The sequence below is a fragment of the Oryctolagus cuniculus genome, chromosome 19, assembly GCF_964237555.1.
Source record: "Oryctolagus cuniculus chromosome 19, mOryCun1.1, whole genome shotgun sequence".
NCBI classification, from domain to species: domain Eukaryota; kingdom Metazoa; phylum Chordata; class Mammalia; order Lagomorpha; family Leporidae; genus Oryctolagus; species Oryctolagus cuniculus.
Window position 1 is genome coordinate 32,389,198 of NC_091450.1, and position 13,733 is coordinate 32,402,930.

At 64.3% G+C, this 13,733-nt stretch overlaps 1 protein-coding gene across 2 annotated transcripts; it reads right to left on the bottom strand.

Moving 5' to 3' along the window:
* Positions 1–1,393: 1,393 nt before the first annotated feature.
* MMP25 (matrix metallopeptidase 25) lies at positions 1,394–12,642 on the bottom strand. Of its 2 annotated transcripts, XM_051836224.2 has the most exons (11): positions 11,517–12,642; positions 11,216–11,391; positions 10,721–10,853; positions 9,557–9,692; positions 9,182–9,471; positions 5,635–5,811; positions 5,475–5,559; positions 5,302–5,384; positions 4,953–5,105; positions 4,621–4,878; positions 1,394–4,534 (listed from the first exon to the last, which is right to left on the bottom strand). In XM_051836224.2, the coding sequence occupies exons 2-11, from the start codon at positions 11,324–11,326 to the stop codon at positions 4,248–4,250; spliced, it is 1,713 nt and encodes a 570-aa protein (XP_051692184.2). In that variant the 5' UTR covers positions 11,327–11,391; positions 11,517–12,642; the 3' UTR covers positions 1,394–4,247. The 2 variants fall into 2 exon arrangements, with proteins under 2 accessions (XP_051692184.2, XP_069920425.1); XM_070064324.1 differs by having other exon boundaries at positions 11,216–12,642.
* Between the last annotated feature and the right edge of the window lie 1,091 nt (positions 12,643–13,733).

Here is a 13,733-nt window from a genome sequence, read left to right on the forward strand (position 1 = left end):
ATTAATTAATTAAAATTAAAAAAAAAAAAAAGAGAGCTAGAACTGAATCCAGGCCTCCTCTGTGGATGGCAGGGACTCAATCATTTTAAGCTATCGCCTGCGGCCTCCCAGGGTCTGCTTTAGTGGAAAGCTGGAATTAAGAGCCAGAGGCGGGCCTTGAACCCTGGCCCTGGGATATAGGACAGGGTGTAAATCACTGGGCCAAACACCTGCTTCTCCCCCACTGTTGGATTAGGGCCCACACTAAAGACTTCCTTGTGCCTTGACAACCTATCTCCAAAGAAGGCCATGTTATGACATGCTGGGAAGGGGAGGGCTCTAACACACACATGTGGGGGGACACATGCACCCCGTGACACCCTATTCTTCTTTTTAAAAGATTTATTTATTTATTATTTTAAAGGCAGAGTTAGAGAGAGAGAGTTAGAGAGAGAGAGGTCTTCCATCCACTGGTTCACTCCCCAAATGGCTGCAATGGCCGGAGCTGAGCCAATCCCGAGCCAGGAGCCCCTTCCAGTCTCCTGCACGTGGGTGCAGGGGCCCAAGCACGTGGGCCGTCCTCTGCTGCTTTTCCCAGGCGCATTAGCAGGGAGCTGGATCAGAAGAGGAGCAGCCAGGACTGGAACCAGCTTTACCTGCTACGCCACAGCATCGGCCTCATCGTGGTCTTTCTTAGCCGTCCCTGTTCTGAGGTCTTAGAACGGGGCCTCCCCTGGGTCAGGGGTTGCAGACTCTCTGTGTCCAGGAGCCCGGGACCCTGAGCGTGCTGAGCTGGGACGGAGGAGCCACCAGCAGCCTCTCGAGCCTGGAGCTGCCAGGGAAGCCAACAGAGGGCTCTGGGGGGACTCAGGGGGACAGGGCTCCTGGAGGTGGAAAGGGCAGCAAGCAGAGGGACGCGCCCTTCCCAGGAGGATGCGGGCGGCTGCCGACAGTGTAGGTGCTCGGCAGCGGGGGCCAGGGTCTAACCAGGGGGTCCCCAGAAAAACCACTGCTCTTGGGAGTGGTGAGGTCAGTTGCCAGCAGCTCCTTTTTTAATTTTTATTTTTAAAAATTTATTGGAGCCGGCGCCGCTGCTCACTAGGCTAATCCTCCACCTAGCGGCGCCGGCACACTGGGTTCTAGTCCCGGTTGGGGCGCCGGATTCTGTCCCGGTTGCCCCTCTTCTAGACCAGCTCTCTGCTGTGGCCAGGGAGTGCAGTGGAGGATGGCCCAGGTGCTTGGGCCCTGCACCCCATGGGAGACCAGGAAAAAAAGCACCTGGCTCCTGGCTCCTGCCATTGGATCAGCGCGGTGCGCCGGCCGCAGCGCGCCGGCCGCGGCGGCCATTGGAGGGTGAACCAACGGCAAAGGAAGACCTTTCTCTCTGTCTCTCTCTCACTGTCCACTCTGCCTGTCAAAAAAAAAAAATTATTGGAAAGGCGGAGCAACACACAGATAGAGGAAGAGAGCAAGAGGGAGAGAGGCCTCCCCTCTGCTGGTTCACTCCCCAGATGGCCACAAGGGCCAGGGCTGGGCCGGGCCGAACCCAGGAGCCTGGAACTCCATCCAGGTCTCCCACATGGGTGCAGGGGCCCAAGCACCTGGGTCATCCTCTGCTGCTTTCCCAGGCCATTAACAGGGGGCCGGATCAGAAGTAACACAGCCAGGACTCCACTCAGCACCCATGCAGGATGCCGGCCTCTCAGGCAGCAGCGTAACTGCTGCGCCACAGCGCCAGCCCCCAGTAAGACCTCCTTAAGGGATTCAGCCATGACTGACACTTCCCTAGAGAAAGTCTCACTTGGCTTGGGCAGATGCCAGCTGTCACCCTCCGGTCACTCAGGAGCCCATTCGGATGTCCGATACCTCTCCCCTTCCACACCCAGGAAGTCCAGAACCTGAGTTCCAGAGTGCGAGAGAAGGGAGCTGCCCCGGCCTCAGCCGACACTGGGCACCCCCCAGCACTGGGCCCTCTCCAGGAGTTCCTCTGGGTGTTGTCCCGTGTTTCTGTGGCTTTATTGAGCTAGAATTCACATCGCAAAGCAGCCCACCCATTGAAGCGTACAACACAGTGCAAAGTTTGCTATCACTTCAGGAAGAAGTCCTGCCCCCAACACCCCCCATCCTCCTGGACACGTCATAGAAATGGAGTCACAGCGCATGTGGTCTCTGTGCCTGGCGTGGCCGCGCAGCCTTCCCTGTCCTGGCTAAATACAGTGGGCTGGGCCACGTGGTTTCCCGATGACGGTCACTGGGGTTGAAGCCACCTGGCGTTGCCCACGAGCAGATCTGCTGTGAACCCCTCCCCGGGAGCCACGGTGGGATCCTGGGCCACAGGCACTGTGGGTTTGGGCCTTGGAGCAGGTGCCTGCTGCGTTCCAGGGTCCCAGCCGCGCACTCTCCCCGCCCCCTCCAGCCCCAGTCCACTGTTGTAAAGGGTAGCCAGCCACTGGCTTATTTACAAATCCGTTCAGGTGCTCTTTGACCCCTTGTGCGTGTGTGCACAAGGAAGACGAACACGGAAACGGGCCCTGTCGTTGTTACGTTGCAAGAGGTTTTTATACACCCTGGGTGCAGGCCCCTTATCAGACGCCTGATTGCAATGAATTCCTTGGAGTCCTTGGGAGGATACAGGTTTCAGCTTTGACTGCGGCTGCGCCTGCCCTCACAGTGTCTCCCCAAAGCCCCTTCCCGGCAGCAGGCTCAGCAGTCCCTGCAACTCTGGAAAGCACCCGTTGCACAATCGGCAGCCTTCGCTGCCCCCCCCCCCCCCCCGCTCTCAGCTTCCTCATCCCAAGGGCCTGGATCCACCTTCTGCACAGCAGGGCCATCACTGCTGACCCTGCCGTGTCTTCTCAGCCAGGGCTGCACGTCTCTGGGGGACAGCTGTCCCGTCCTCCAACTTGGAAAGGCACTGAACAGAGGTCCACGAGGTTTCCTGGCACTGAGACCGTCAGGTCACCACTGGTCCTGACCCCTAGCTCTCACGCTCATATTGGCCCATTTGGTCATGAAAAGCTGGGGGCAGGTTTCCCCCTGGCCGTTGGGATGGCTGCCCACAGCCTCAGGGTCTGGGGGCCAGCCTGGAGGAGGCCCCCACGGGGCGGCCCCACCCATGGGGGCGGGCAGCTCTCAGACCATGGTCCTGTAGCTGGTCCCTAACAGGCCAAGGCAGAGACCTGATGGCGGAGGGCTAGCTCCGGCTCCCCAACCCCCTCCCCACAGCATGCGACAATGCGGACCCAGGCCCCCCCACAATGTGGACTCGGAGGATGGTATCCCCGTTTTGAAGTTCTCCATGCTCTTCGGACTCGGAAGATTCCAGAAGCACAGTTCCAGAGGCCATGGCCGAGGCTATGGATCTGTGGGTGTGGGAGTGAACAAGCTGGCCCAGGTTCCACTCACCCTCACCCTGAACTAGGGCCACCCTATTGCCAAGGGGGCAGTGACCCGGTTAAGAAAGGGCGCAGCCCCCACCTTCCCACCCACCCAGCCCGTTCTGCTGGAGGGAACTGGCACCGCCCCAGTGTGCAGCTGGGAGACCTTCGGATGAGAGGGGCTTCACTGGGCAGTGGGGTCACTTCTGGACCAGGGTGATCCAGGCTGTGTGACCAGGATAGAGGGGAGTGGAAACGGGATCGCTAGGCTGCTGACATCACCCAGGTGGTGTCCGTAGGTCCCTGGGGAGGGGTTTCCGGGCTGGAGCTGGGTCCCCAACACATGGCGGTGACTGGGACATCAGGAGAGCAGAAAGGGGTAGGGAGCCGCAGGTGGACAAGGCCTGTCCCCCAGACACGTACAGGCACTCCAGGTCAGGCCGGCTGTTCCGGATGGGGCAAGGGTGGAGGGGAGGGTCCCGCGGGGGCAGCATCCCCTTCCAGTGACCCTCGAGGGGGCGGGCAGAACACATCCGGGCCTCCAGCAGCCCAGCAGCCTTCTGTCCCTGGCTGCCTCGTCCAGTTGGATCCCCCCGAGGCTGGGCCAGGTCCGCACCGCCCCCTGGCGGCCGCTTGGAGCGGGAGCGGAGCGGGGTCGCTGCGCGCGGGCGCCCCCTGGCGGCGCGCCTCGGAGGCGGCTGTGGAGCGCCGTGGTCCCGGGAGGCCGAGCCCAGCGCCAGGGCGGTCAGGTCTCAGGTGGCGCCGCCCTCTGCGGAGAATCCCCCGGCTCGTCCTCGCGGGAGCCATCGTCCCTGGCAACAGGAAGGGGCCGGGCTGCGCCTCCCAAACCCCTACCACGTCCGGCCCCTTTCCAGGTAGGGAGTGCCCAGCTTAGGACGACCCCCCGCAGCGGGAGGCGAGGCCCCCTGCCAGCAGGGGCAGAAGGGACAGCAGGAAGGGCGTGGGCGGCCGGCCCGCCGCCTGGTTGAGCTCGCATTGGCAATCGCAGGCTCCGGACCTGGGGGTCGCTTTAGGGGGCTTGGGGGCGTGAGGGCCCGAGGTGGAGGCGGGGCAGTCCAGCCACTCTGGCCCCATGGGCTGAGGGGAGTCCGGCTCGGTCTTGACGCTGCCTTTGGGAAAGCGCCAGTATTGGGTGCCCTTGAAGAAGTAGGTGTCGCCTGCGGGGGGCGGGGGACGCGTCAGAGGCTGCGTCCCGGCTGCCCGCGGGCGCCCCGCGACCCCACCCCCGGGCCAGCCCCGGTACCTGCGTTGCTGACGGTGACGTCGTCAGGCGCTAGCGGCGCCCCCTCCCAGAGGCTCAGGTCGCGGGGGTAGCCGGGGTCGGCGCGCCGGGCCTCCTCGTCGAAGCGCCAGTAGCTCCGGCCCCGGACCAGGTAGGTCTTGCCGTTGGCCGGCCACGAGAACACGGCGTCCACCTCCAGCCCCGGCGGCAGCCCCAGCTCGGTGAGCGGCCGCGCCGGGCCGTCCAGCTGTCGGTCCCGGAACTCCCAGAACTGCGGGCCTGGAGGGCGCGGCCGGGTGTGAGTGACCCGCGCGGGCCCCGGCCGGCCGGCCCCGCCGCGCAGCCCCACTCACCGCTGAACAGGAGGATGCGGCCGTCGCGGTGCCGCGCGTAGGCGGCCTGGACCACCGTCACCTGGGCGGGCAGCCCCTCCCAGAAACGGTGCAGCCGCGCGGGCCGGGGCGACACCAGCTGCCCCGAAGGCTGCAGGCGCCAGAACCAGGGGCCTGTGTGGAGGGCGCAGGAGACGGGCAGAGACTTCTGGAAACCACGCGGCGAGCCTCGGGGGACCACCGTGCCCCCCCCCCCTTCTAGCGCTCAGGGTCCCACTTCCCAGAAACGTCCCCACCTAGCCCAGACGAGTGCCCCTGAGTGGGTAGAAAGCCAGACAGGGGAGGCCGAGGGCCATCCCAGGTCACGCACCCTTGAAGAAGAAGGTTTCGCCGCGGATGTTGGCAATAGCGTCGAAGTGGCCCTCACACCGGTCTGGGATGGGCCACGTAGGGCTAGGGAGGAAGGGACAGGTGAGCTCCTCCCACCCTAAATGAGGGCTCCACCGGGGAGCTGGCCAGCCGAGGCGGGGCCCTGGGACTCACCTGTCTGGGAGCGGGGTCGGGGGCAGAGGGGGAGGAGCCAGGGGTCTCCGAGTGGGCGTGCCCTGTGGGGTTTGGGGCACTTTCCCTGTGGGGAGAGAGGCAGGTGTGGGTCACCCAGCCCTGGGGCACAGGCCACAGGGGCCGCCTCCAGGCACCGTACCATACAGCTGCTGCAGGCCTTCGATGTCATCCTGGGACAGGCGGTACTTGTCGGGGTCGCCCACGGGGCCCTGGTAGAAGGGCCTCATGATGGAGTTGGGGGCGGAGGAGTGCCCCAGTCCCAGGGCGTGGCCGAACTCGTGGACAGCCACGGCGAACAGGTCTGTCCCTTCGCCATCTGGGGAGTGGGGAGAATGGGGCTGAAGGAGAGGCCACCCCCCCACCACCCCACCCCCCCACCCCCACTGGCTCACTCCTGGACCATTCAGCCCTGTTGGATGGTGCTAGGCTACAGGGCTGCAGAGGCCATGGGGGTTGGGCCACCTTTCGCTGATATGTGGAAGGCTTGGTCCCTACACTGGAGGCGAGCCCAAGGGGCCCTCCACGGGGGTCTCTCCAGGAAGCCCTGGCCCAGGAAACCCCCTCCTCCCCGCTCATCTCCCCCAACCCTGTCAGCACCCTACCTGCTAGGAGCCTAGGCTGATGGTGGCTTCAGCTCCCCACGCCTCCCCCCTGCCCCTCTCCCTGCTCCTTCACCCCCCCTCCCACTCCGTGCCCGCTCCAGCAGGCACTCTCAGGCCGCAGCCCACTGGCCCAGGGCCCGCCTCCTCCCAGCCTCTCCTGTGGGATCCAGCGCAAGAGCCAGGACACAGCCCCTTCTCGCTCCCCTGCTGGCCGAATCCCAGCTCCTCATCGATCCGCCGGCTGCCAGCCCTGCCAGCCGGCTCCTGCTGCAGGAGAGGCAGGCGGATGGGCTGGGGCCAGGTGACCCCACCCCAGGCGCTGCTCTGCTTCCCAGGAATCTCCTTAGGGCTGGCGACACTGGACACAGGTCTGCCCGACCTGAACTGGAAATCGAGTTTTCCTGCAGCCCAATAGGGAGCGTGAGAGCCTGAGGGTGAGACATCTGGGTGCATCCAGCGAGGACCAAAGCCCTGGCCTCCCGCCCATCCACAGAGCAGGGAACCGAGGCACAAGGGCAGGTGCCAGCCGCCCCGCCCTCCTGCAGCGGCCGGGGGTGGGTGTGGTCAGCCTGCACCGTGTCGGCGTGCACCGCTGGCTCTGTTGTTGCTCTCCTTTCTTTCTGAGAAACTGGAGGAAACTTGGTGTCTAAACCAGGTCTGGTTCTTCCCTCACCTTCCTTCCTCGCCTCGCCTCTGCTCCGGCTGCCCAGGGCTTCCGGGTCCTGCACCCCTGCTGCACACTTGTCACGCTATGCAGCTGGGGGAAATTGCACAACTGTGCAGCCCAGCCCAGCGGGACGCCCCGGGTGGTCACCAGGGCCCACCCCCAGCCCTGCTCGCAGCCTCCCCTCCAGACCCACAGCCCCTTGAGCTGCCGTGGGGCCCCGCCCCCTCCTCTGGGATGACAAAAGTGTTTCCTATTTCATCAGGACCGGCGGTGTAACCTACAACTTCCGGTCACCCAGGGCAGCCGGCTTGGTCTTCACACCTCCTGCCCCTGCCCTGCCCTGCCCTGCCCTGCCCTGCCCTGCCCTGCCCTGCCCTGGTGAGGATTCTGCCTCGCTCACCCCCTCCAGGACAAGCACAGCATCTCCCCCGTCCCTCCAGCCACCACTTCTTGGCTTCTGCACTGGACTTCCACATTCTCCACTGCCCTTCTGGAACCTTCCTGCCCCCCCACCCCCCACGGCCTGCTGCCAGTCAGCTCCAGCACGGAACCCAGGCCTGAGCCAAGAGCTATGGGCGAATTACTCCTAGCACCCACACACCTCACTGTCTATATTACCTCACTATCTATCCACATCACCTGTCTGTCTATACCACCTGTCTACCCCAGCTCACCGTCTACACCACCTCACAGTCTACACCACCTATCTACACCAGTTCACTGTCTACACCACCTTACTATCTATCTACATCACCTGTCTACACCACTTGTCAACCCCAGCTCACCATCTACACCACCTCACTACTACACCACCTCACAGTCTACACCACCTGTCCACTCCACTCACTGTCTACACCACCTTACTATCTGTTACAGCACCTTGTTATCTATACCAGCTGGCTGTCTATACCAGTTTACTGTCTACACCATCACATTGTCTGTCTACACTGCCTCACTGTGTGGATGCCATCTGTGCATTGCCCAAAGCCTCAGCAGGGCCCATGCACCGTCCCTGCTGCCCCCCAACCCTGCCTCTCCTCCCCACTCCAGCTCCCTGAGCAGCCCCCAGCTGGGAGCTGGGCCTCGTCCGGGCAGGACCACACCCCAGGCATCGCCTCTGCAGAGCCCTGGATGGGCACTCGTCCAGCCAGACCACATCCTGGCTCAGCTTCTCCTGCTTCCCTCCGCCCCATCCCCCCAGCATGCGCCCGGGGATGGCTCATGCATGAGTCCCCCTCGGGAGCTCCACTTCTGGGGAGCCTGTTCTGACGGAAGAGTGCCAGGCCCTGCATGCAGTGGGCAGAGCACCGCGAGCCGGCACCCAGACTGCACTCGGCGCCGCCCCCCACCAGCCAGACCCCAACCTGTGCCTGCCCTGACAATTCAGGTCCCTCCCCGCCCCATCACCCCCAACATCTTCGTGCTGGACCCCACAGCCACTCCCCGCATCCTGCCTCTGCCTCCCCAGGGATCTTTCTCCCATGAACCCACTGCCTTCAGAACCGCATCGTCCAGGTGCTCCCACTCCATCCCCAGACTGTGGGATGTGGGAGCTGCCCTCCTCGCGATCCGCCCACGTCACAGCCCTTCCTCCCTTCCGTGGCTCCTCCCGGCCCTGCTGGTGAGGCTGGTGCTGACTTCCTGCGTCTCCCCCAGCGCGTACACCGGGGGGTAGGACCAGGGGGCCTGGCCTTGTGGTATTTTGTGCTCCCAGTTGGGTGGGGGGGGCACCCTTCCAGGAAGCAGCCCCTCCCGTGAGCACCTGTGGCTCAGGGTTTCCGTGCTGTGTCTCTGTGCGGCTGTGTCACCGTGTGTGGTGTAACTCTTCTGACTCAGCTGCTGTGCAGAGCCCTGTTGGTGCCCCGGCCTCAGCCCCAGCTGGGAGCTGGGCCCCTGGCCGGCCTCCGCGGAGGTGGACTGTGGGCACCACTTTGGCCGGGTCATCGTGCCCGGCTCTTTGGTCAGACCAGAGCCCAGGCATTGCGACGAATGCTGTGTAGATGAACTGCCTGACACGTGCCAGGGGCTGGCCCCACGGGACAGTGGCCGCCATGCGGGAGACCCAGATGGAGTTCCTGGCTCCTGGCTTGGGCCTGGCCTAGTCCCAGCTGCTACAGGCATTTGGGGAGGAAACTGGCAGATGGGAGATGTCTCTGTCTACCTCTGTCTCTGTCTTTCAAATAGATTTTTAAAAATGAAAAAATTTCAGAAAAAATTTGTAAAGATATATGTCACACAAGTCTCTCTCTCTGTCTCTCTCTCTCTCTCTCTCTCTCACATACACACACACACACACATTCTGTAGCTGCGGTTTCCCTGGAGACCCTGAGCAATCCAGCTGCCATTACTCAGTGAAGGTAACCCCAACTCTTAGGGCTCCACACACCTGGGGAGAGGACCTCTCCAAAGACCGTTACCTTTCGACCCGAAAGTCCAGGTCTCCTCATCATCGAAGTGGGTGTCCCCGGAGATGGGGTGCTCCCCGGGGAAGAAGGCGTGGGCCAGGGTGCCCCCCAGCCCGTCGAAGGGGTAGCTGTCCTGGTGGTAGGCCCGGGCGAAGTCGATGTGGATGTCGGGTTCCTGGTGCCGGGCATCCACCTCGTGAAAGGTGAGGCCGGACTCGGCGCCCCACACGGCCAGTGCGTAGCTCAGGAGGGTCCGCACCGTCTCCTGGCTCAGCCGGGAGCTCCGGGGGAAGGAACGCACCCTGGAGGGAGAGGGGGGCAACAGGTCGGCCGCGGAGGGGAAGGGCCGCCGTGCAGACCCCAAGGAGGGCGGGCTCCAGCACCCACCTCCACGTCAGGGTCCGCTTCGGCCACACGCTGCCACTCAGGGCATAGCGGCGGCGGCGCCGGACCAGCCCGGCCGCCCCCAGCACGTCGGGCAGCGAGCAGCGGGGCTTGCGCATGGTGGCGAGGGTCTGCCGATCTGTGGGAGACAGACGGGGCGGGGGGGGGGTGCGTCAGCCGCAGGGCGGGGCTTGCGCTTGGCGGCCAGCTACTGCGGGTCTGCACAGTGCGAGGGGCATGGGCGGCAGGGTGCTCTGGCCCGGTTGTGGCGTCAGCAAACCGAGACCCCGCAGCCCGGAGTGGAAGCCAGGTCACACCAGACTCTCAGCGCTGCCCTTCCAGGCGGGGTCACCCAGCTCCAGCCAGGTGGTCCTCCTTCCCTGAGCGCCCGCGGCTGGTGCAGTGAGGACCCCTCCGTGTGAGGCTGAACGCCTGCGGGGGACCGCCCACACCCCACAGGGCCGTCCTCTGCGCTCCTGGCGGCCACACGGGGCCCAGACCTCAGCCCTTGCACAGAGGTGGCCCAGGGTTGAGAACCCGCTTGTGGGTGGCGCACGAGTGAGGGCACCACAGTAGAGTCCCGTGAGCCAGCCCAGCTCCCACAAGCCCCCTCTGCCTTTCCCATTTAACTGCAGAGGTACCCTGCAGATCTACCCCCCAGACACCTGCAATCCAACAGCCTCTGGCCACATCCATCCCCATTGCCGGCCATCACCCCCTGTCCATGTGCTACAGCCGCCTGCCCTCCGTTCTCTGTTCTCCGTTAGCAACCACAGGAAAGGAGTAGAACTGCAAACCCAACGGGGTCGCCTTCCGCCTTCACACCCTCCCGGCCGCTCACTGCCCCTGGACTCAAACCCAGCACCTTCCCCGGGCAGCTGGGCAGGCCCTGGCTGGGGGTGCTCTGGCCCCACAGCTCCCAGGGCTGGCGCCTCTTCGTGGGAAATTATGTTTAAATCCTTGACCTCTCCCCAGTCTCACTCCAGAACGGCCGCTCCCTGGGGCAGGGGCCTTGTCTCCCACCACACTGGTGGAGCCTGAGACCACTCAGCCTGTGACAGATTCTCCATCACTCTGGGTTTGGGCTGCCTGTGCTCAGGTGCACGCTGGCTGGCTGGATGCAGAGGCAGGGCCTGGGGCTGCACGGGCAGGGCGGGGTCCACCTACCCATGAGGCCGGTCTCAGGCAGCCCAGCGAACCTCTGCATGACCTTGACCGCATCACGAAGCTTCTCCAGGCTCTGCAGCTGGGCCTGCACTGGGTCAGGTGGCGGCAGGTAGCCATAGCGGGTCAGCCAGTCCTAGGCCGCCACGGAGCACAGGTGAGTCTCCGGGGTGGGGGTGGGGGGGTAAAAGGGATGGGTCCCTCCCTTGCCACCTCCATCCTGAAGAACCGCCCCTCCCCGGACCCCCAGCCCAACAGAGGCCCCCCTGCTCCTCTGCCCAAGTGCCCCACCCTCCAGCTCCTTTCCAGACCCTAAATCTGGGCCCCAAACCCTCGGACAGATCCAGGAATCCAGGTCCCCGCACCCCAATCCCAGTCACCCTTGGACTACTGGAAGCCACCCTCACCGTGCCTCCTCAGGGCTCAAGTGTCCGGCCCAAGCTTCCCTCGCCCAAACCTCCCTGCGGATCCCAGGGGCCCGCGAACTCCCGCGCTCACCACGCCCAGGCTCACGTCCTGCGCCGAGGTCTCAGCGCGCGCTGGCGGCGGCAGCGGCGGGAGCAGCAGGGCCAGGAGCCAGAACCGGGGCGGGAGCTCCCGCAGCCGCATGGCGCGCTCCAGCCGTGGGCAGCCCTGGGGTTCAGAGGGGTGCTGGCCCCGGCCGCTCTGGGGACCTGCAGGAGGACGTCAGGGACCAGGAGAGGGTCTCGGGGACCCCGTGCCGGGTAGAAGGGGCGGGCAGGAGCCTCGGGGTCCTCCCAGGGGTCCAGAGAGGCAGGGTAGGGGGCTGGGGGCGTACAGCAGTGTCGGCAGAAGATCCGGCGGGTCTGGGGTCGGGAGCGGGTCCGAGGGTGGGTGGATAACGGGCCTGTTGCGGCGGCCTCTCGGGTCCTGGGCTGGTCCTGCGCCGTGGGCCAGTGCTGCTACCGGCGCGAGTGGAGGGCCGGGCGGGGCGGGCGCACCCCGATACGAGAGGAGGGCGTGGCGGGGAAGTGGCCCAATCCTCCGCCGTGGAGCCGGGAGGTGCGAGCAGTGGGCTAGCCGTCCACTCCCCAGAGACCCTCTTCTGCGCGCTTCTAAGAGGAGCGGTCAGCCGAGCGCTGGGGTGGGGGCGGCGGCGCCCTCGAGTTTCTCTTCCCAGATCCCAGCTCGTCAGAGCGGGGCTCGCTTCTGCTTTCCCCGAATCGTGCAGCCCGTGCCTCCCCGCCCCCTCGCGCCGCCCTTGCCCGCGACCCCGCGCGGCAGGCAGTCCGAGCGCGGGGGGATTTCCGGGCAGCAGGAGGCCGGGAAGGAAGCGTCTCTTTCCCGTGGGGTCCCGGGCCGTCCCCCGCCGGCTCGGCCCCGGCCCGGCTGTGCGGCCCGAGCCCATCCCCCGGCCCTAGAGTGGCGGGCATCTCCAGATGCAGACGCACGCGCCACCCCGGGGACCGCGCATCCTGTCCCGAAAACTCCACCGAGGAACCCCAGCCCCGCAGAGCCATACGCTTCCCGCCCCGAGAGCCGAGGCTGGGAGGCCGGGCAGGTGCAGAAAGACCGGGAAGGCGGCTGGGGGGCGCTTCCTAGCAAGCGCTCGGGTAAAGAGGGAGTGGCGAGGCTGCAGCCGCTGGAGCCTCTGGGATGGCAACAGCGAGGGGATCCTGTTTCAGACAAAACAGGGAGCAGGACGTGCCGGCTGCAGCTGCAGGCCAACACACTGCCACCCTGGGCTCAGCAACACCGCCGTCCCTGCAGATCGCGGGTTCCAGTCCCAGCAGCTCCACTTCCGGTCCAGCCTCCTGCCAACGCTCTTGGGCCCCTGACACCCACGGGGGAGACCCGGATGGAGCTGCTGGTCACGCCTGGCTGTTGCCACTATTTAGAGTGGAGTGGGCCACGGAAGAGCTCTCTTCCCGCTCTCTGCCTTTCAAGTAAATAAAATCAAATCTTAAGAAAACATTGTCATCCTGTATTTGTCTGCCCCAGCTACTGTAACAAAATACCACCCACTGGGGGCTTAAAAGGCCATTTATCCTCTGGAAGCTGGAAGTCCAAGGTCCAGCGGTGAGGAGGGGCCCCTACTGCCTCCTCTCCGGGTTGTCCCTCTGCACACACAGCTGTCAGGACGCTGACCACTGGGCCGCCCGCAATGCCTCATTCCAGCACCCCCACCTCTTCATAGGCCTACCTCCAGACGCTGGGGGACCAGGGGCTCCGGCTCCAACAGGTGAATGTTGAGGGGCCGCAGTTCAGCCTGTGGTTAGGCCAACGTTGTGGTGCCGCAGATGAAGCTGCTTCCTGCGACTCTGACATCCCCTGATAGAGCAGAGGTTGGAGTCCTGGCTGCTGCACTTCCAATCCAGCTCCCTGCTAATGCACCTGGGAAAGCAGCGCAGGATGGCCCAGGTGCTCATGTGGGAGACCCAGAAGAAACTCCTGGCTCCTGGCTTTGGCCTGGACCAGCAGGCAGAGCAGATGGGACTCTAACTGGCACCACAAATAGCAGCCTAATAGGCTGTACCACGGTGCTGGCCCCTCAGAAACATTTTAGAAAACAAATGATGGGGCTGGCATTGTGGCATAAGGGGTGAAGCCACTGCTTGTAATCCCCTACAGGCACCAGCTGGAGCCCCAGGCATTCCACTTCCAGTGCAGCTTCATGCTAATGTCCCCCTCTCCCTCACTCTTCCTGGGAAAGCAGCAGAAGATGGCCCAAGCGCTTGGGCCCCTGCACCCACAGGATACCAGGATGAGGCTCCTGACTTCAGCCTAGACCAGCCCCAGCCATTGTGGCCATTTGGGAGAGTGAACCAGCAGATGGAAGACTGCTCTGTCTCCCTGTAACTTTGACTTTCAAATAAATAAATAAATAAATCTTGAGGGAGGGGTCAGTGCTGTGGTGTAGTAGGTAAAGCAGCTGCCTGCAGTGCCAGCATCCTATATAGGCGCCAGTTCGAGTCCTGGCTGCCCCTCTTCTGATCCAGCTCTCTGCTATGGGCTGGGAAAGCAGCAGAAGATACCCCAAGCCCTTGGGCCCCTG